This window comes from Mastigoproctus giganteus, chromosome 5, assembly GCF_048544385.1.
Source record: "Mastigoproctus giganteus isolate SK-2022 chromosome 5, ASM4854438v1, whole genome shotgun sequence".
NCBI classification, from domain to species: Eukaryota; Metazoa; Arthropoda; class Arachnida; order Uropygi; family Thelyphonidae; genus Mastigoproctus; species Mastigoproctus giganteus.
The window spans coordinates 11547088-11570971 of NC_143579.1; the positions used below are offsets into that span (position 1 = coordinate 11547088).

The 23884-nt window shown below is 40.9% G+C and overlaps 1 protein-coding gene across 4 annotated transcripts in view; it reads left to right on the forward strand.

Annotated features, from left to right (window-relative positions):
* LOC150085171 (5-taurinomethyluridine-[tRNA] synthase subunit MTO1, mitochondrial) overlaps positions 1–23884 on the forward strand; it is a 421026-nt gene that overhangs the window by 144096 nt on the left and 253046 nt on the right. For all 4 annotated transcript variants that reach the window (XM_090373908.1, XM_090373907.1, XM_090373910.1 and 1 more), the window contains exon 13: positions 9624–9786. In XM_090373908.1, the coding sequence (XP_090230034.1) occupies positions 9624–9786 (163 nt within the window). The remainder of the gene's footprint in view (positions 1–9623; positions 9787–23884) is intronic.

The window sequence follows — 23884 nt, forward strand, 5'->3', positions numbered from 1 at the left end:
GTCTGGGCAGAATTGGAGACACTTTCAAATTCAACCCTAATTCATGGCTTTTTTTCAACAGTGACCTGTACTTGTTAAGTAATTCTACCGGTCTCCTACTCTTAATATCATTAGTGCTAACGTGTACAACTATATCACCTTTTGTTTCCTTAAAAGATGATATCCGCTCTACAACGTCATCAACCTTTGCCCCTGGCAGACATACCAAGGCAAACATGATAGCATGCCCCTGGCATGCTATCATGTTTGCTGACACTTAGGATACTATCATGTCTACATTATCTGCAGGAATAAAGGTAAGGGTCTTGCAAGTTTTGGGGAGGTTAACATCCTGATTGATAGTATTGCTGTTCGAGCCTATTAATCAAGTAGTACAGGTGCTTGGATCTATTCACATCTGCCCTGTCCTTTTTTTCTTTTAGTTTAAAACACATGTCTTTAAGTTGAGATAAGCTCTGGTATGTTAGTGGTGAACTTCAGAGCTGTCACCAGCTTTTGTGGGGAGTCACCTACTTCCCGTAGAAAGGAGCATAATTTTTCCACATTTAGGTGGCCTTTAGTGTAGGGAAAATTGCTTACCCCCTCCCCGTCCTCTGAAGCATCCGAATCATTGGAATCACGGTTGTTCTCTTCTCCGGTCCCAGAGATTCAAGTTCTTCTTCGTTTGAGTTATTGGTGGTTTCTAAATGCTTATTTATTTCCATACTTGATGGTATGAATGGCTTATTTGGGATCTGACCTTTTGACTTCTGTGGTATTCTGTATTTATTTTCTTCCTTCCTGTTGGTTTGGTTAGTGGTTGGCTGTTTTCCTACCAGGGTATCCATTGTCTTCTTCTGTTTTGTGACTTTGGATATGGACTGCCTTGGGGGGGGTTGATTCTGAGAAAACCCTCTTGTTTCGGTTGGTGGGTCTTCTGAAAGGAGTGTGTATCCTGATCCTCCGTGATCTTTGAATTTTCTTTTTCTGATGTGCTTGGTGTGGGAAGCATCTCAGAGTATTTGATGGTTTCTTCTGTACCCCCATTGTTTTCAGCAGTCAGCTCACTTTGTGGATCTGGCCTTACCCTGGTTGGTGCCACCTGAATTTCGGTATTACTTTCAGTGGAGGTAGAGATATGCGGGTAGTTTTTCCTGATGTGGCCCTCTTCACAGCAGAAGAAACATTGAGAGGAAATGGAGGTATAAAATGTGTAAGTGATTCCACTTAAATCGACTTTGATGAGTTTTGGGATGTTTGCTGCATCATTGTTGGTGAAGTGCATAAGTGCTTACCTGCAGAAACTTTTTATATGCGAAAATACCGGTTTCATGGAATTTCAGAGAGTATGCATATTTTCCTGGTAACAGATCTGTATTTGGATAAAATTCCTCTCAGAAATTGATGAGGAATTTCAGGTGGGACATTAGATATCGTAACTTTCGTTGATGCTAAGGCAATTGGCGGTGTTCACAGGTGATGGAGACCAATGTATATTCCATTTTGCAGGATAGTTTGCACCAATGAGGGGTGGCTGAAATACACCTACACAGTTCCCGCCACACGGGAGGCATGAGTAATATTTTTTGGTGGTACTTTCTCCACAATCACTGTAAGGTACTGCTCTAAAGGAGTGTTTTCCTTGGTAGCAAAGATTACTATTCCATTTTTCTGGGAAGTGATAGCAGTTGCTTCATTAGCATTAGCATTAGTAGAGGCATATGATGCAAGAAAGCAAGCTTATGCAGCATCAGCCAAAAAAAAAAAAAAAAAAAACCACTCCCATTCCACCCATCCGTTCGTTCGAAATATCTGTCCAGCTGAGCCTTAAATTTATTTAGTCTATCAACTTCCACAACAAGCGATGGAAGTCTGTTCCACAAACCAACTACCCCTTTGCTAAAGGCAAATTTCTGCACATCTATCCCACATCCGTCCCTCCTCAACTCGAACCCACGCCCACTCAGGTGACTACTCCGAGCAAGAGAAAGAATTCCATCAGCAAAAACCATTCAAGGCCCCTACACACCTCTACCAAACCACCTCGCCGGTGCCCAGCCTCCAGACACTGCAATTTGCAAAACTCAAGCCCTTCCTCGCAAGAGCAGCCCCCCGCTCCACTCACCAATCCTGTTTCCCCTCTCTGCACTCATTCCAGCAGCTCCACATCCCCCCCCCCGAAACGAGGCCTCCAGACCTGTATACAGTATTCAAGGTCTGGCCCGACCATTGCTTTATACAAGGGAATAATCGCCTTCCCATCCCTGCCAGAAAAATTCCTGTATACCACCGACAAGACACCATGAGCCACTCCTGCAGCCCGCCCGCACTGCCCAGAAAACCTCACATCTGCCTGCAAAACCACTCCCTTTCATTCCTTTCCATTCTCCACCATTGTCAGTGTAGCACCACAGAGCCGACACGCCACCCCGGGGCCACCGCCCCCCCATATGCAGCACCTTTCATTCGTCAATGTTAGACCCCATTTGCCACCTCTCAGCCCATCCGCTCAACCCCCCAAGATCCTGCCGCAGCAGCATAATGTCAGTAGTATACCCAACAACCCCGCCAACCCCTGTGCAAGAATATTTGCTGATGCTATCGAGGCAGTGTTAGGTGGGTCGGAAAACTGCTAGCTTGGGGGGAGACAAAGACCAATAGATTGACAGTAGCCACTGGCAGAGGTGAAAGAGATTCTTGCACTGCTTCTATTAGAATGAGCAGAAGCCTGAAAAACAAGATGCATGGTATTTCAGAGCCTGCTGCGAACCATTGCGGTACAAGTAAACACATGGGTTGTGTTAGGGTAGCTAAGAATAGAAACAGGTGCAGGTATACTTGCGTGTACACCAATGCTAGGAGTTTAGTAAATAAATTTGATGAATTTGAGATATTGCTCAAAACATCAAAGGCAGATATTGTTGGGATATCAGAGACGTGGTGTCACACAGATATAAGAGATGCAGAACTGGAATTTGGGGAGTACAACGTCTACAGAAAGGATAGACAGGATAGGAAGGGGGGAGGGGTTATGCTATTAGTTAAGAAACACATAAAAACCAAGGAAGTGAAGCCAGTCGACATCGCCGGACAGTGCAGTGTTGGGTCAGTTTGGTGTGACATAAGCATTGGGAGATCAAAATTGAGAGTAGGAGTGTGCTATAGGCCTAATGACTCTGATGAGTATAATAAGGAACTGTACAGGGAAATAGAGTGGGCCAGTAAATCAGAGAGTCTTATAATGGAACATTTTAATTTCCCAGATATTGACTGGAATTTGGGGGCTGGTTACTCACACACTAGCAGGGCTTTTGTGGATTTATTGGATGATTGTTTTCTACATCAGCATGTTCGGGAGGCAACTAGAGGGAGTAATACTCTTGATTTGATTATCAGCAGTGATTCTTCATGCATTAAGAATCTGCAGATAAATGAACCACTAGGTGGCAGTGATCACAGTGTGCTGAAGTGGGATTTACTCAAAGAGGTAACTACCATTAGAGGTAAAGGGAAGGGTTATTGCTTCTGTAAAGGCGACTACGATGGACTGAGACAGTATTTAAATTCTATAAAGTGGGACCAACTGATGATGTTGCCAACAGCAAATTCAAAATGGGAAGCATTCAAAGAACTTATCTTGGAAGCTACTAGGCTTTACATACCAACTAAGAAATATTGTTCAAGGTTTAGGCCAAAATGGATGTCAGATGAACTAATGAGGTATATGGCAGAGAAGAAAAATGCATGGGATACTTACAAATTAACACGACACAGAAGCCTATGATAGATACAAGTTGATATGCAACCAAGTTACAAAGGAGGTTAGGCAGGCGAAGGCAGATTACGAGAAATCCTTGGCAAGGGATGCAAAGAAAAACAGCAAGGAGTTCTTTACTTATGTAAACTCTAGAAGGAAGGGGATGAATCAGATTGGTCCACTTGATATTGATGGGTCAACTGTTGATGATCCTGCTCAGGTAGCTAACAAACTAAATGAATATTTTGCATCGACATTCACACATAAGGAGTTATTCAGCAAGGAGAATGCCAGAGGTGTATTCAACTCTAGCAGTAAGCTACAGAATCTTGAAATAACTGGGAGTAAAGTGGAGGAGAAACTGTTGAAGATAAACACAAGAAAGGCACCCGGGGTGGATGGGATCTATCCAGTTATATTAAAGGAGGCAGCAAAGGAAGTAAGCAAACCCTTAGCCATAATTATGAGAGCTTTGTTGGACTCAGGGGAGGTACCCATAGACTGGAAATGTGCAAATGTGACCCCAATTCACAAAGGAGGATCAAAGGCTGACACAAGTAATTATAGACCTGTGAGCTTAACTTCTGTTCCAGGAAAATTAATGGAGGCACTGGTTAAAGAAGCACTGCAGGATCATTTAGACAAGACTTCAGTTATAGCTCAGACACAGCATGGTTTTGTTAAGGGGAAGTCTTGCCTGACCAACTTGATTGGATACTATGATACAGTCACAAAAGAACTGGATGCAGGGAATAACTTTGATATTATATACTTGGATCTTAGAAAGGCTTTTGATACTGTTGCACATGGAAGACTGCTACACAAATTGGAGCAGTGTGACATTGGAGGCAAATTGCTGCTATGGATAAAGGGGTGGTTGAGGGGGAGAAGACAGAGAGTGGTAATCAATGGACACTGCTCATCGTGGACTAATGTTATTAGTGGAGTCCCTCAGGGCTCAGTGTTGGGTCCATTATTGTTTTCTGTATTTATAAATGATATTGATGATGGTATATCAAGCTTAATGTCCAAGTTTGCAGATGATACAAAGGTTGGCAGGGTTGTCAAGGACACTACTGACACTATGCTGCTGCAACAGGATCTGGAAAGGTTGAGCAGATGGGTTGAGAGGTAGCAAATGAAGTTTAACATTGACAAATGTAAAGTACTACACATGGGAAACAGCAACCCCAGAGCAACGTATCAACTCTGTGGTACTACACTGACAGTGATAGAGAATGAAAGGGACTTGGGGGTGGTTGTGCAGGCAGATATGAAGTTCTCTGAGCAGTGCAGATGGGCTGCAAGAGTAGCTCATGGAGTATTGTCAATGATATACAGGAATTTTTCCAGCAGGGATAAGGAGGTGATTATTCCATTGTATAAGGCAATGGTCAGGCCACACCTAGAGTACTGTATACAGGTCTGGAGGCCTCATTTCAAGAAGGATGTAGAGCTGCTGGAACGAGTACAGAGAAGGGCAACAAGATTAGTGAATGGAACAAAGGGGTGCTCTTACGAAGAAAGGCTTAGGTTTTGCAAATTACAGTGTCTGGAGACTAGGCACCAGCGAGGTGATCTGATAGAGGTGTATAAAGCCTTGAATGGTTTAAGCATGCTTAATGCTGATGGGATTCTTCCTCTAGCTCAGAAAAATCACCTGAGAGGGCATAAATTCAAATTGAGGAAAGACAGATGTAGGATAGACGTGCAGAAATTTGCCTTTAGCCAGCGGGTGGTTGGTTGGTGGAACAGACTTCCATCCCTTGTGGTGGAGGTTGATAGCCTAAATACGTTTAAGGCTCAGCTGGACAGGTATTTTGAACGAACAGAGGGGTGAAGTGGAAGTGGGTTTTTTTTTTTTTTTTTTTTTTGGCTGATGCTGCATAAGCTTGCTTTCTTGCATCAAATGCCTCTACTAATGCTAATGCTAATAATTGCCTTCCCATCCCTGCCAGAAAAATTCCTGTATACCACCGACAAGACACCATGAGCCACTCCTGCAGCCCGCCCGCACTGCCCAGAAAACCTCACATCTGCCTGCAAAACCACTCCCTTTCATTCCTTTCCATTCTCCACCATTGTCAGTGTAGCACCACAGAGCCGACACGCCACCCCGGGGCCACCGCCCCCCATATGCAGCACCTTTCATTCGTCACTGTTAGACCCCATTTGCCACCTCTCAGCCCATCTGCTCAACCCCCCAAGATCCTGCCGCAGCAGCATAATGTCAGTAGTGTCCCCAACAACCCCGCCAACCCCTGCACCGTCTGCAAACTTGGACATTAAGCCCGACATACAACATCATCAACATCATCTACAAACACAGAAAACAACAACGGACCCAACACTGAACCCCGAGGGACTCCACCAACAACACTAGTCCACGACAAGCAGCGTCCATTGACCACCACTCTCCACCTTCTCCCCCTCAACCATCCCTTTATCCATAGCAGCAATTTGCCTCCAATGCCACACTGCTCCAATTTGTTCAGCAGTCTTCCATGTCCAACAGTCTCGAAAGCCTTTCTAAGATCCAAATATATAATACCAAAGTTGTTCCCTGCATCCAGTTCTTTTGTGATTGCCACCATAGTATCCAAACAGATTGGTTAGGCAAGACCTGCCCTTAGCAAAACCATGCTGTGTCCGAGCTATAACTGAAGTTTTGTCTAGATGATTCTCCAGTTCTTCTTTAACCAGTGCCTCCATTAATTTTCTTGGAACAGAAGTTAAACTCACAGGTCTATAATTGCTTGTGTCAGCCTTTGATCCTTCTATGTGAATTGTAGTCAGATTTGCACATCTCCAGTCTACCTCCCCTGAGTCCAAGGAAGCTGTCAAAGTATGGCTAAGGGTTTGCTTACTTCCTTTGCTGCCTCCTTTAATATAGCTTGATAGATCCCATCTACCCCGGGTGCCTTTTTTATGTTTATCCTCAACAATTTATTCTCCACTTTCCTCTCAGTTATTACATTCGTAGGAGCATTGTTCGACTGTGTATGTGTTATTGTTGTTGGTCGCTTTTGGACCTTGAGGTATTCACCTGTTGTTGCAGGGTATGGCTTCCAGTGTCAGGGTCACTGCTTGAAGTAGCTGTATGTTCCGTTGCTGTGGTTGTTTGACCTTTGCTGGAGGCAATTGATGGGGCGGGTGGAATAAGCCATTACTAGAATATCCAGCCTTACATGGCTAAAGTTGAAAAATTAAAAATTAGCCTAGCTCAAACTCCACTAAATCTTCTTCTTCTTCTTCTTCAATGCTGCCGAATGGCGTTTGCGACTTCGTTTTGATATTGTTCTCTGTCTAGCGCTGCGTGTAGAATTTGTGCTGTTGTCATGTGAAGCCAGGTGTTGATGTTATCTAGCCATGCCATTTTCGGTCTGCCTGGGCGTTTCTTGCCTTCGATTTTTCCCTCCAGGATGAGTGGTAGTAGGTGATATTTTTGTTGGTTCCTAGCGATGTGACCTAGGTATTTGCATTTCCTGCTGATGATGGTTTTGAGCAGGTCCCGTTCCGTGTGCATGTCCTGCAGGACCTGTGCGTTGGTTATCTTGGCTGTCCACGGAATTTTCAGCATTCTTCGGTAGAGCCACATTTCGAAGGCCTGGAGCTTTATTGTAGTGGCTGATGTTAGAGTCCAGGTTTCTACACCGTAGAGCAGTATTGGCCAGATGTAGCATTTCAATGTGCGTAATCTATCATTGAAGTTTTCAAGGGAAGGATAATCCAAGTAGTTTCCCGTTGCTTTCTTGGATCACAATTTAGTTGAAAAGGTCGTGTGTGGACCTTTTGAAACGGGTTTCGTCTGACGTCTCCACTGAAACCTTTCCGCCATGGGAGGCCCTTCTGGGAGCATATATCTTTCGGTGCTTTAGTAGTTTAACAAATTAAACTACTAAACCTGCCGCAGCCATATAAATGGAGTAGCTCTTATTCAGTGATGAAGCTGCCTCGTGATGTCATAATTTTACGCAATTTATGCCGAATTTCTAGTCACCACTGACCAAGCAGGTGGCACTGCTGTAGTTTTATCTCCTGGAAACATCTAATGGCTGACTCGGTAAAATTACTGTGACCTTGAAAATACCAATAATGTGTAACTCAGCAAAACGTGAGTATTTTTAAATACAATTTGGTATCCTGAAAACTTCTACATCAAAGCTATCATGTAGCACAACTATTCTACTAAGAATTCCCAGTGACTGATTATAGTTCCTTAAAAATTTAATGACCTTGAAATTTCCTATGTCCGAACATAATAATGATAACCATTTTAAAAAGTTCAGTCCAAAAATTAAAACCACGTTTAGGTCCCAAATCTTAACCTATCACTCACCCACACTTATTTTATCTAAAATATAACTTCTTTTTGAGCAACACTCCCGAAAACCTTCTTTATTTATTAATTTTTAAGAGCGCACTAATTTAGCTAGCATACAGCTGGTGCCACCAGCGCCGCCAATAAATCTACACAAACAAAATTATTACTACTCGAAAGCTCTTCCGAAGAAGAATCAAACAATATAAGTCTTGACTGGGGTTCTCGCAGACAAACATCGGAAAGGGGCAAAAAGGCAGGAGCTAGGCTAATTTTTCATTTTTATTTCAAGCAGAATTAATAAGGGTTTCTTCATATTTTTGATTATATATATAATATATAAAGCAGAAATAAATTTTAAAATGGAAGGCATAATAGTTTCACATTTATAGTTTATGGGATTATTTTCTTATCTTGAACAGAACTAATGAAAGTTTTGATTCATTGAAAGTGATATTTGTAAAAAAAAAAAAAAAAAAAGAAAGAAAAGATTTTTAAATTAAAAAATTTTTAATTAAAAAATTGTAATGCAATCCATTTCCATTCACAAGCAGAATTTTAAAAAAACCAAAAGGCATTTTATAAACTCTGTTATCCCCACAGTTTCCCTGAACTGCCAAAGCATGCTGTTGTGCTTTATATTTGTTTGAGAGCACTTATCTATGTTCTTGGTTATACTCCGGCATGATCACCAGGTCAGTGGAATTTACAATAAATCATCAATACAAACATTAATTGTATTTAGCAGTCATGGGCCCGAACCCCGGTCCTCTCAAACAGCATGTGCGAGTGCACTCTCTCTCTCCTGGCCACTCAGCTATATCAGGCCGTCTATGAACAACTGTTTCCAAAAATCAAGCATTGCAAATAAATAGTCAAAAGTTGACTTATACACAGACACTTGCAGATGAATTAGAATTATCATGACTAACATTAGAATGTTTGTGATGTGTTAAATCATGAACAGAACTAAGTCCCATTAGAAAGTATATATCAAATTTTTCTTTATACTTATGCAAAGAAATAGGTCAGTATTTTTTATTTATTTTTATTTTGCACTGTTGTCACTAACAGCACTTAACCTTGATACTGTTTTGCATTTTATTCTTTTATTTATATATATATATATATTTAAATACTCAAAAGCTGACTTACACTTGCAGATGAATTAGAATTATCATGACTAACATTAGAATGTTTGTGATGTGTTAAATGATGAACAGAACTAAGTCTCACTAGTAGAAAGTACGTATCAAATTTTTCTCTATACTTATGCTGTCTAAAGGTCAGTATTTTTTAGTTTGCACTGTTGTCACTAACAGCCTTTAACCTTGATGCTATTTTGCATTTTATTCTTTTATTTATATATTTTTTTATGTATCTGGCCCTTGTTCTGGAAAGATTCAATGACACTGCATAGTACATCCCATCACATTTCCTTAATGGTAACTTTGTATGAGTGTATTGGCAATGCATATTTTAAAGCTTACTTTAAAAAAGTTAGATTGAAGCAGTTTAGTTTTTCCGAAAAATAAATCTTAGTTTAATTCAGATTATAATTTTCAGGGTATAAAGTGGGATGTGTATCAGAACATAGGTACAAAAGAATGTGCAGCACACAAACCCAATTACATGAAGCCCTCAGCTATCTCAGGAATATTCATAAGACTAATGTAGAATGGAGCAATGTTTTGTCAATAGGAAAGCTAACTAGTCATCACCAGAAGTCGTAAGTATGCTATATATATATTTATATATATATGTTGAATAGAATAACAAGAAAGTAGAAATAAGAAGGTAGAAAAATGGAGAAGTAGTGAGGGAAACACAGAGAGAGAGAGAGAGGATAACTAATAAAATATGCATAAGAAATATATAATTACAAAATTGATAGCATTCTTATTTTATCAATTTTGTAATTATATATTTCTTATTATGCATATTTTATTAGTTATCTGTTAGTTATCTTCTCACTTTCTTTAATTGAATTTTTTTATTGCTTTATTCACACACACATACATATAAACATACAGGAAGACTACAAATCTCTGTTACAAAACTAAAATGTTATTGTGTGAATAGAGTACAATCCTGAAACCACTTCAAGGTGATAGAGGATATCTTAAAGTTTTTATTCACCGACTGGAAAATATGTGCACAGCAGTAGTTAGCAACATAATTGTAAAATTCTAATTGTGGTGGAATTTACCAGCCTCCAAAGTACACACTCTGCCTCCAGAAAACACGGTGTATACTTTGGTTCGGTCAGCAGTGGTCTGCCATTGCTGTTATGCATAAATTTCGAACACAGTTTAAATAGAAGCTACCAGTTTAGACCTACATTTCTGCAGTTGTACAGGAAATTCATACAGGATTCTTATTTATGCAATTTTCTCAGCCAAGGTGGTGGTGGTGGTGGCGGCAGCCAAACAAAAGTCAGTGGAGCTGGTTCGAGGACGTTTTATGTGAAATTCAGGGAAATTCATACAATGTGCCAGTCATATGGACTTTTCTGGACTTCATGAAGTTAACATGTTCAGCAGTGTGTAATGTGTCATTTGCTGTCAGGATGAAACTCTACAATTTATAGCTCATACAGTAGTTGCTAATTGACAACAAAAAGCAAGAGGATGCTATTTTTTTTTAATAAATTCTGCCATGATTACAATTTTGTAATTATACTGCCTACTATTGGAGTGTGTGCACTTTCTGGAATGCGAATGAAAACTTCTCAATATCTTCTGTTCAACTGGAAGCAGTTTCAGGTTTGCATCATATACTCTATTCACACAATAACATTTCAGTTTTGTAAAGGAGGTTTTTCGACACCCTGTGTATTCACTCAGTTGGGCACGCTCCTGCCATCAAGTGAATCGACTATTTTGCCAGGGACAGTTCAGTGTCACATATCTGTACTGGATCATATAAAGCAGGTAGTCAAATACTAAGGGATGGTGTGTGAATATGCAGTTAACTGAGAGAATGGGCCAGCAAAATGACCCCAGTCACTTTGAGTACTCTGTGATAGTAGCATCATCTGATGTGCTGCCACAAGTATCATGGACACTAATGGGGTGTTCACATATAGCAATGTGTAGAGTGTACCACTATCTCTGGCACATAGGACTGCTAATATAAAAGAATGATGCAGGCTAGCAGACAGGCTGCAGTTATTAGCATTAGCATTAGTAGAGGCATATGATGCAAAAAAGCAAGCTTATGCAGCATCAGCCAAAAAAAAAAAAAAAAAACCCACTTCCACTTCACCCCTCCGTTTGTTCGAAATACCTGTCCAGCTGAGCCTTAAATTTATTTAGGCTATCAACTTCCACGACAAGGGATGGAAGTCTGTTCCACCAACCAACTACCCACTGGCTAAAGGCAATTTTCCGCACGTCTATCCTACAGCTGTCTTTCCTCAATTTGAATTTATGCCCTCTCAGGTGATTATTCTGAGCAAGAGGAAGAATCCCATCAGCATTGAGCATGCTCAAACCATTCGAGGCTTTATACACCTCTATCAGATCACCTCGCTGGTGTCTAGTCTCCTGTAATTTGCAAAACTTAAGCCTTTCTTCGTAAGAGTACCCTTTTGTTCCATTCACTAATCTTGTTACCCTTCTCTGTACTCGTTCCAGCAGCTCTACATCCTTCTTGAAATGAGGCCTCCAGACCTGTATACAGTACTCAAGGTGTGGCCTGACCATTGCCTTATACAACGGAATAATCACCTCCTTATCCCTGCTAGAAAAATTCCTGTATATCATTGACAAGACACCATGAGCTACTCTTGCAGCCCGTCTGCACTGCTCAGGGAACTTCATATCTGCCTGCACAATTACCCTCAGGTCCTTTTCATTCTCTACCACTGTCAGTGTAGTACCACAGAGTTGATACGTTGCTCTGAGGTTGCTGTTTCCCATATGTAGTACTTTACATTTGTCAATGTTAAACTTCATTTGCCACCTCTCAGCCCATCTGCTCAACCTTTCCAGATCCTGTTGCAGCAGCATAGTGTCAGTAGTGTCCTTGACAACCCTGCCAAACTTGGACATTAAGCTTGATATACCATCGTCAATATCATTTATAAATACAGAAAACAACAATGGACCCAACACTGAACCCTGAGGGACTCCACTAATAACATTAGTCCACGATGAGCAGTGTCCATTGATTATTCAGATGAAAGTTCAGTACAACAGTGGTACACATAATAGTATATAAGAATTCACAATACATCTTAACACCGTCATGGATGGGATATAGCAGCAGTTAACCTCACTGGATTCCACTCTTGTCGTCTAAAACCTAGAAGCTGTGAGTACAGTGGGTGCAGTAACAGTGACATTGGACAGTTGCCTGGCTTGTGAATTCTGGTTCATTTTGTTCTAAGCTGACTTAAAACTAAGACATACCAACAGCAAATGAACTAGTGGTCCCATTGAGTTGTGTACCAACACTGTAAGCTGGTGTAACGGTGGCAGTATCATAGAATGCAGAATGTTTGTTTTTAATGGCACAAGTTAGGTTCCACAATACTGGTGGAGTGTCATCCAAGTGCCAGAGCCTATTTGAGCATTGATATCAACCAATTGCATCTCTTCATGTTCATAGTTTATTCATCTAGTAACCGTTACTTCCGACATGATAATGTGCCCTGTCACAAAAATGGAGCACTTGAAATTGGTTCCAGTAGCATGAGGGTGAATTAACCATACTTCTTTGGTCTCCTCAGTCACTGGATCTCAGTCCAGTTGAGTATCTGTGATATGGTGGGTTGTTCACTCGAACACTAGCAAGACTTTTGCGGATTTATTGGATAATTGTTTTCTACAACAGCATGTTCAAGAGGCATGATCTGATTATTTGCAGATAAAGGAAACACTGAGAGGCAGTGATCACAGTATACTGATGTGGTTTTTACTGAAAGAGGTAACTACCATCAGGGGTAAAGGGAAGGGTTTTTTCTTTCGTAAATGTGACTGCGGTGGTCTGAGACAGTATTTAAATTCTATACAATGGAACGCACCTCCGTAGCCAGGTGGGAAGGAGCAGCAGTGCGTAGCACACGCTTCTTGATTAGACCGGGGTTCGAGCCCATCACCACCAAATATGGAGGATGCGGAAAGGTCAGGGAATGACCACCGCATATCCTGGAGCAATATGGCCTTAGTTGCTAATGCTTCTAAAAACCAAATAACAAATAAACAAACAGAGAAGAAAAATGCATGGGTTACATATAAATTAATGGGTGCACAGAAGCCTACGATAGATATAAGCTGGTCTGTAACCAAGTTACAAAGGAAGTTAGGCAGGCGAAGGCAGATTATGAGAAATCTTTGGCAAAGGATGCAAAGAAAAAGAAAAACAGCAAAGAATTTTTTACATATGTAAACTCTAGAAGGAAGGAAGGGAATAATTCAGATTGGTCCACTGAATATCGAGGGTTCAACTGTTGATCATGCTGCTCAGATAGCTAACAAACTAAATGAGTATTTTGCATCTGCATTCGCACATGAGGAGTTATTCAGGGAGGGGAATGCCAGAGATGAATTAAACTCTGGCAGTGAGCTAGATGATATTGTAATAACTGAGAGCAAAGTGGAGGAGAAATTGTTAAGGATAAACATAAGAAAGGCACCTGGGGTGGATAGGATCTATCCAGTTATATTAAAGCCTTGAATGGATTGAGCATGCTCAAGCTGATGGGATTCTTCCTCTTGCTCAGAATAGTCACTTGAGAGGGCATAAATTCAATTTGAGGAAAGACGGTTGTAAGATTGATGTGTGGAAGTTTGCCTTTAGCCAGCGGGTGGTTGATTTCTGGAACAAACTTCCATCTGTCATTGTAGAAGTTGATAGCTTAAATAGATTCAAGGCAGAACTTGACAAACATTTGGAATGAGTGGAAGGGTGAAATAAGGGTGATTTTTTTTTTTTTTTTTTTTTTTGGCTGATGCTATATAAGTTTGCTTTCTTGCATCATGTGCCTTTGCTAATGCTAAAATACTAATGCTACTCTAAGCCCTATGATATCTATAGTCATGGAGACGGGGAATATACGCAAAAAGGACAGGGGGCAAAGGACTGGGGTATGTCTGCCAGGGGCAAAAGTTTATGGCATTGTAGTAGTAGTAGTAGTAGTAGTGGCACATGATGCAAGAAAGCAGGAGCTTATGCAGCATCAGCCAAAAAAAAAAAAAAAAAAATCACACCATTCCCTCCAAATGCCTGTCCAGTTCCTCCTTAAATTTATTTAACCTATCAACTTCCACAACGACAGATGGAAGTTTGTTCCAGCAATTAACCACCCGCTGGCTAAAGGCAAATTTCCGCACATCTATTCTACATCTGTCCTTTCTTAATTTGAACTTATGTCCCCGTAGGTTCGTAATCTGAACAAGTGGAAGGATCCCATCAGAATTCAGCGTGCTCAACCCATTCAAGGCCTTATAGACCTCAATCAGATCACCGCGCAGGTGCCTAGTCTCCAGCCACTGCAATTTGCAGAACTTAAGCCTCTCTTGGTAAGAGAATCCCTTCATTCCCCTCACCAGTCGTGTTGCTCTTCTCTGTACACGCTCAAGCAAATCTACATCCTTCCTAAAATGAGGCCTCCAGACCTGTACGCAGTACTCAAGGCGTGGCCTGACCATTGCCTTATACAGAGGGACAATCACCTCCTTTTCCCTGCTAGCAAAATTCCTATATATCATTGACAAAACCCCATGACCTGCCCTAGCAGCCTGTCTGCATTGCTCAGAAAACTTCATATCTGACTGCACAATTACTCCCAGGTCTTTTTCATTTTCTACCACCTTAAGTGTAGTACCACACAGTTGGTACGTTTCTCTGGGGTTACTTCTACCCATATGCAGTACTTTGCATTTGTCAAGGTTGAACTTCAGTTGCCACTTCTTAGCCCATCTGCCCAAATTATCTAGATCCTGTTGCAGTAGCACACTGCCATTACTGTCATTAACAACCCTGCCAACCTTTGTGTCATCTGCAAACTTCGACATTAAGCCTGATATACCTTCATCAATATCATTGATAAATACACAAAACAACAGTGGACCCAACACCGAACCCTGTGGGACTCCACTAATAACATTAGTCCACGAAGAGTAGCACCCATTGATTACCACCCTCTGTCTTCTCCCACTTAACCATCCTTTTATCCATTGTAGCAACTTACCCTTAATACCATTCTGCTCCAATTTGTACAGTAGTCTTCCATGCGCAACAGTGTCAAAAGCTTTCCTGAAATCCAAGTATATGATATCAAAATTATTTTTTGCATCCAGTTCCTTTGTGACCACATCATAATAACCAATCAAATTTGTCAGACAAGACTTTCCCTTAACAAACCCATGCTGTGTTTGAATTATTGCTGCAGTCTTGTCTAGATGATCCTGCAATGCATCTTTAACCAGTGACTCCATTATTTTACCCGGAACAGAAGTTAAACTAACTGGTCTGTAATTATTCGTGTCACCCTTCGATCCGCCTTTGTGAATTGGGGACACATTTGCACATCTCCAGTCCGTGGAAACCTCCCCTGAATCCAAGGATGCGCTCATAATTATGGCTAAGGGTTTGCTTAGTTGCTTTGCCGCCTCCTTTAAAATAACTGGATTGATCCCATCCACCCCAGGTGCTTTTCTTATGTTTAACTTCAACAATTTCTCCTCCACTTTGCTCTCAGTTATTACAAAATCATTAAGCACACTGCTACAATTTGATAACCTTCTTCCATTTTCAAACTGTAATAATTCCTCACGTGTGAATGTAGATGCAAAATACTCATTCAGTTTGTTTGCTATCTGAGCAGGACCATCAACAGTCGAACCATCGATGTCAAGTGGACCAATCATATTCATCCCCTTCCTTTTAGAGTTTATATAAGTAAAGAAATCCTTGCTGTTTTTCTTAGCATCCTTTGCCAAAGATTTCTCGTAATCCGCCTTCGCCTGCCGAACCTCCTTTGTGACCTGATTACAGACTAGCTTATATCTGCCCCAGGCTTCTGCGTCACCTGATAATTTATATGCATCCCATGCATTTTTCTTCTCTCTCACGAGTCTCATTAGTTCATTTGAGAACCATTTCGGCCTAAACCTTGAACAATATTTCTTAATAGGTATGAACCTTTTAGTAGCTTCCACGATTAATTCCTTGAATGCTTCCCACTTAGAATTTACTGTTGGTAACATCGTCAGTTGATCCCACTGTACAGAATTTAAAAACTGTCTGAGACCACTGTACTCCCCTTTACGGAAGCAAAAACCCTTTCCTTTACCCCTGACGGTAGTTACCTCTTTGAGTAAATCCCACTTCAGCACACTGTGATCACTGCCACCTAGTGGTTCCTTTATCTGCAAATTCTTAATACACGAATGATCACTGCTGATAACCAGATCAAGAGTGTTACTTTCTCTGGTTGCCTCTCGAACATAAGCAGATATCATCTTTTAAGGGCACAAAAGGTGATATTGTTGAACACATTGGCACTAATAACTTTAAAAGTAAAAGATCTGCAGATTTACTTAACAAGTACAGGTCAACATTGAAAATAAATAGTGAGTTAGGATTAAAGCTGAAAGTGTCGGCAATTCTGCCCAAATACGATAGGAGGGAGTATATGATGAGAACTTTGCAATCAGTTTGGCCCTGGAGAGACTGTGCAAGACTCGTGGGGTAGAATATTTATCAGTGTGGTCTATGCTTGCTAATAGGAGAAACTGCTTCTATAGGGATGGGATATTTTTAAATAGAAAGGGGGCAAGAATATTTGCTAATGCTATTGAGGCAGTGCTGGTGGGTTGGAAAACTGCCAGCTTGGGGGATTCACAGACTAAACAATTAACGGTAGCTGCAGGCAGAAGCAAAAGTGATACTTGCACTGCTTCTTTTGGAATGAGCAGCAACCTGGAAAGCAAGGTACTGTGAATTTCAAGGGCTTCTAGGAGTCATCATGGAACAAGTAAATACATGTGATGTGTTAGGGTCACTAAGAGTTAAGAATAGTTATGTATATTTGCATGTACACCAATGTTAGGAGTATTGTAAATAAATTTGATGAATTTGAAGTGCTGATCAAGCCATTAAAGGCAGATATTATTGGGATATCAGAGACATGGTGTCATACAGATATAAGCAGTGTAGAATTGGAATTTGAGGAGTACAGGTCTTTGAGGTTGTCACACAGGTCCTTGAGGTTGTCACAGACATTCTCTCAGATATGCCAGACAAGCTGTGCTTGCTACCTGGGAATCTAAAACGCTGATGGAACTGATATTCGGGTGACACTCAAGTCAAGTCAAGTGGACCCAATTTCGGTGAAGTCCAGACGGTCTGTGACAGCCAAATCCTCTATTTGCACCTTCATGATAGTGGGACTGTTAGTAATCCTGGGTATAACCTCCATGCACAAGTACATGTGGGTGACCTCCCAGGTGTGAACCAATGTAAGCAGGGGTCGAGGTGTGGTGCCCACAACACATGGAGGAACACCTCCCCTCTATGTTACCAGGCAGTACTAGGTGATAGATGACTCTCATCAACCCGTGCAATACCACCACTTTGCATATTGGAGGCTTGAAGTGGTGGAATCCATGTTTAGTCTCTAGAGCTAAGTTCCGGTCAACCTTTCCCTATCTCTTCCATCATGCAGTATGATTGATGACTTTCGAAGTTATGATGAACATCGTGGCGAGATCCAATATTCCTTACATTTCGAGGGTACAGCTCTAAAACGGTGTTCGCAGGCCGGCCGCTAGTTAGTACACCGGACCGAACCTATTGGTAACTCTCTAGGAGGCTTCGGATCAGCTAGTGTATAATCTTGCTACCTCTACTCTGCCAGATAGTGACTGGAGGGAGTCCGAGTAGTGTGTATGCGGGGAGCATTGTCGAGGCCACGTTATGTCAGGGATCTGGGTATATTCTTACCACGTGTACGCCGTATCCAAAAATTTCATTACTTCATACAGCATGTCCCACCCACTTTTCTTTCTATTGAATACACCATGAATTGTCAAACTAATAGAACAAGCTTATCTGCGAAAAGATCTAAACCTCCCAAGCACTTCCTAATTCATTTCACAAATATACATGGTCTCAATTCTAATCTCAACGATGTCCATTTCCACTTGCAGTCTGCCAAACCCCATGTACTTTTTCTGACAGAATCTCAGTTATCAGTTGATTCAACTAATGCTCATCTCAGATGCCCAAATTATTCACTGTATGATTCCTTTCGTCTCAAAGGTGGAACTTGTGCATATGTCCATTCTGATATTCCCTGTCAGAGACTTGGCAATTTGGAATCTCCTCTCTCTGATCTTCTCTGGCTTAAAATCTCTCTACCTCATTGTGTTAAATTCTTCTGTTGTCTCTACCGTTCTCCCAACTCCACTAATCACTTGGAGCTCTTTGACTTCCTCTCTTTGCAACTTGACTTTCTCCAGTTGAACTTTCCTCACAGTGAGGTAATTTTCCTTAGTGATTTTAATGTTTACAACTCCAGCTGGCTTCCGTTTTCTAGTCACACCGACCCAGCTGGTCGAGATGCTGAGGTTTTTGCAATTACTAATGACCTAGCACAGATTTTTCATTTACCTACAAGAATACCGGACAATCCTAATCATACAGCTAATATGCTTGATCTTTTTCTCACAAACAACTCTTCTAAGTACACGGTCGAAGTGAGAGCTCCTTTAGGGACTTCAGATCACAACTTGGTGATTGTCTCTTCTCCAATGGAGCCTTTATCTCATGGCTATTCCCAACCTCATGTTGTTTGACCTTACAAGAATGCAAAATGGGATGACCTGCGAGACTTCTTTTCTTCTTTTCCTTGGTCAGATTACTGTTTCAAAGCTTCTGATGTCAACGTTTGCTCAGATCGTGTCAGTGAAATTATTCTTGCAGGAATGGAATTGTTTATCTTACACTCCACTTTAAAATCTCGTCCTTTATCTAAACCTTGGTTTTCCAATAAATGTGCTAAGGCTGTTCAAGAGAAGAATGTTGCATATCGTAATTGGCTTGTTTCTAATTCTTCAGTTTCATTTTCTGCCTACACCAAAGCTCACAACAATTGTAAAGCAGTTATTAATCAGTTCAAATTAGAGTTTGAACAGGCTAAGAGTAGAAAACTTGCTTCTTGCCCTAATGGTAGTCAAGCATTCTGGTCTCTTGCCAAAGCTATTGGCTGCAACTTTTGCCCATCTCTGCTCTCACCTCTGTCCCAACCAGATGGTTCTGTTGTCACTTCAGCCAAGGATAAAGCTGACCTGCTAGCATCCCATTTTTCTTCCAACTCATGTATTAATGAACTTTCTAAAACACCTCCCACCATTCCCAACACGCTCCATTCAATGCCTCCTGTGGTATTTCATCAAAAGGATGTCAGAAGGATTTTGACAAATTTTGATGCTAAGAAAGCTCCAGGTCCCTATGGTACTTCTCAACTTGTTCTAAAAACCTGTGCTGCTGAACTTACTCCTGTTTTTTGTCACCTTTTTTTCACTTTCTTATTCCAAAGGTGTTTTTTCTTCTGCTTGGAAATTTGCTCATATCCAGCCAGTTCCTGAAAAGGGTGACAAATCCCTCCCATCCAATTATTGTTCTATTGCAATTACTTCTACTCTTTCTAAAGTAATGGAGAAATCAATTAACCGCCAACTCTTAAACTACCTAGAAACCTTCCGTCTGATCAATGATCGCCAGTGTGGATTCCATCAGTGTCGATCCACTGGTGATATTCTGGCTTATGTTACCCATTTATGGACTAATTCAATGGAAAGGTTCGGCGAAACACAAGTAGTTGCTCTTGACATCTCAAAGGCTTTCAATCGTGTTTGGCCTAAAAGTCTTCTAAACAAGCTTCCATCTTATGGTTTGCCAACTGATTTTAGTAATTGGTTATCCAGTTTTCTCTCTGATCGCTCACTGAGGGTGATGGTAGATGGCTCTCTAACTTCTCCACTAATGCCAATGTCCCCCAAGGTTCAGTTCTTTCACCCACTCTTTTCTTCTTGTATATTAATGACCTTCTTCCATTGACTGGAAATCCTATCCATAGTTTTGCCAATAATAGCACATTGCATTCCACTTTCCATTTTGAGAAACCTTGTCCTACTCAATCAGCTTCAACTTCTTGAAAATCTGCTACCAATTCCTTAAATGCCAATCTCTAAGTAATTCTCCAGTGATGCAAAGACAACTTAGTTGATTTCAATCCTTCTAAAACTCAGTCTTGTCTTATATCTCACAAAAAGGATTCTTCTGCTCCTATGCTTATCTTTGGTGACTCTCCGATTTCTAGGCAAAATGATATATCTCTTTTATGGATTACCCTAACTTCTGATCTCTCTTGGCACAAGCACATTACAAATATTGCTTCCTCTGCATCTAAAAAACTTGGTTTTCCCTCTTGGCATTACTTTTCTTCCAAACAGCTGCTCACTCTGTATAAATCGCAAATCCGCCCTGCCATGGAATATTGTTGCCACATCTGGGGTGGTGCCCCCAAACCTCTCTCAGGCTTCTTGATTCCATTCAGAAGAGGGCAGTTAGGTTAATTAATGATTCATCTCTAACAGAGAGTCTCTCCACTCGCTTTCTCATAGACGTACTGTTTCTGCTGCATGCCTCTTCTACAGATACTTCCATGGGCACTGTTCTTCTGAATTGGCTTCTATAATTCCTGTTCTCTCTTTCAAAACAGTCCAAACACGTACCGCCACCAGCCAACATCCATTTACTGTCTAACTTCAAACTCACAGAACCAACTTTTCATCTTCCTCGTTTATTCATTCAACTGCCGTTTTCTGGAACAACCTTCCTTCATACGTATTTCCTGAAAATTACAGTCTACAGAAGTTCAAGTCCAATGTCAACAAATATCTTCTTTCGTCTTCTCAACCTCGAACCCAAGCACGGTACTAAGTATTATAGGTTCTAATACCTCTCGTGTTTGGGTTTTACATAAAAAAACAATGTGTATGTAAAGGATAGTCAAGGTAGGAAGGGAGGAGGCGTTATGCTGTTAGTTAAGAAACTCGTGAAATCTAAGGAAGTGCATCCAGTTGTGATATGGATGGACAGTGCAATGTTGAGTCAGTTTGGTGTGATATAAGCACTGGGAAAGGGAAAATTAGAGTAGGAGTGTGTTTTAGGTTTAATGATGAGTATAACGAACAGTTGTGCAGAGAAATAGAGTGGGCAGTAAATCAGGATGTCTTGTAATGGAGGATTTTAACTTTCCAGATATTTACTGGAACTTGTAGATTTTTCACTCACACGCTAGCAAGACATTTGTGGATTTATAGGAGGATTGTTTTCTACAGCAACATGTTCGAGGGGCAACCAGAGGGAGTAATACTCTTGATCTGATTATTAAAAGTGATTATTCATGCATTAAGAATTTGCAGATAAAGGAACCACGGATAACAGTAATCACAGTGTACTGATGTGGGATTTACATAAAGATGCAACTATCATTAAGGGTAAAAGGAAGGGTTTTTGTTTTCGTAAAGGTGACTACAGTGATTTCACAGTTTTTAAATTCTATACAGTGAGATCAACTGATGATGTTTAAAACATCGTATTCTGAATGGGAAGCCTTGAAGGAATTAATCTTGGAAGCTACTAGGTTTTTCATACCAAATGTGAAATACTGTTCAAAATTAAGACCTAAATGGTTGTGAGATGAACTAATGAGGCTTGTAGCAGAGAAGGAAAAAATGTGTGGGATGCATATAAATTATCAGATGACACAGAAGCCTATGGCAGATATAAGCTAGTCTGTAATAAAGTGACAAAAGAGGTTAGGAAAAAAAAATGGTTGATTAGCAGAAATCCTTGGCAAAGGATGCAAAGAAAACATCAAAAACCTCTTTACTTATGTAAACTCTAGAAGGTAGGGGATGAATCAGATTGGTCCACTTAACATAGATGGTTCGACTATTTGATGATCCTGCTCAGATAGCTGACAAACTGAATGAGTATATTGCATCTACTTTCACACATGAGAAATTCTGTAAGGAAGGGGAGGGAAGTTTACTAAACTCTAACAGGGAGCTAAATGATTTTGTAATAACAGAGAGCAGGTGGAAGAGAAATTGTTGAAATTAAACCTAAATAAAGAACCTGGGGGATTGTATATTGAAAGAGGCAGCGAGGGAAGTTAGCAAACCCTTAGCCATAATTATGAGTGCATCCTTAGATTCAGGGGAGATCCCAGTGGACTGCAGATGTCCAAATATATCCCCAATTCATAAAGGGGGTTCAAAGGTGACACAAATACTGTATTTATGAACCTGTTAGTTTAACTTCTGTTCTTGAGAAAATAATGGGGTCACTGGTTAAAGAAGCGATGCAGGATCACCTAGACAAGACTGCAGTAATAGTTTAGACACATGTGTTTGTTAAGGGGAAGTCTTGTGTGACCAATTTGATTGGATACTACAATGTGGCCACAGAGGAACTGGATGCAAAACATAATGTTGGATTTCAGGAAAACTTTATACATGAATTTCAGGAAAACTTTTGATACTGTTGCACATGGAAGACTTCTGTACAAATTAGAGTGGTATGGCATTAAGGGCAAGTTGCTGCAATGGATAAAGGGATGGTTGAGTGGGAGATGGCAGAGAGTGATAATAAATGGACACTGCTCTACATGGACTTCTGTTATCAGTGGAGTCCCCATTAGTTTGGTTCTGGGCCCATTGTTGTTTTGTGTATTTATCAATGGTATCGATGAAGGTTTATCAGGTTTAATGTTCAGGTTTGCAGATGATGCAAAGGTTGGCAGTGTTGTTAATGACAGTAAAGACAGTATGCTACTGCAACAGGATCTAGAAAAGTTAGTCAGATGGGCTAAGAAGTGGCAACTAAAGTTTAAAATTGACAAATGAAAAGTATTGCAAATGGGTAGCAGTGGCCCAAAAGAAATATACCAACTCTGAAGTTCTAAACTCCGGGAGGTAGAGAATGAAAATAGACCTGGGGGTCAAATATGAAGTTCTCTGAGCAGTGCAGGCGGGGGGTGCCAGAGCTGGTCATGGAGCTTTTTCAAAGATATATAGCAATTTTGCTAGCAGAGACAAGAGGTGATTATCCCCTTGTATAAGGCAGTGGTCAGGCCTCACCTTGAGCACTGTATGCAAGTCTGGAGGCCACATTTTAGGAAGGATGTAGAGTTGCTTGAATGAGTACAGAGAATGGCAACAAGATTGGTGAGAGGAACAAAGGGGTGTATCATTTATGAATAAGGGCTTAAGTTCTGCAAGTTGCAGCATCTGGAGACTAGGCATCCGCAAGGTGATCTGATTGAGGTGTATAAGGCCTTGAATGGTTTGAGCAGGCTCAGTGCTGATGGGATACTTCCGCTTGCTCAGATTAAGAACCTGAGGGAGCATAGATTCAATTTGAGGAAAGACAGTTGTAGAATAGATGTCGGCCGACCAGGCTAGCCGGGTGGGTAAAGTGCCTGCCTGGCAACCCAAAGGTCGTGGGTTCGAATCCCGCCTCGGGCTTGGATCAAAGTACTGCAAAAACCTTGGGAGGTGCATTATGGCCACAGAAACCGATGCGCCAACAACTACCAAAAAAAAAAAAAAAAAAAAAAAGAATAGATGTGTGGTAATTTGCCTTTAGCCAGCAGGTAGTTGATTGCTGGAATAGACTTACATCTGTTTTTGTGGAAGTTGATAGCTTAAATAAATTTAAAGCTGAACTAGACAAACATTTGGAGTGACTGGATGGGTGAAATGGGAAGGGTGGTTTTTCTTTTTTTTTTTTTTTTTTTTTTT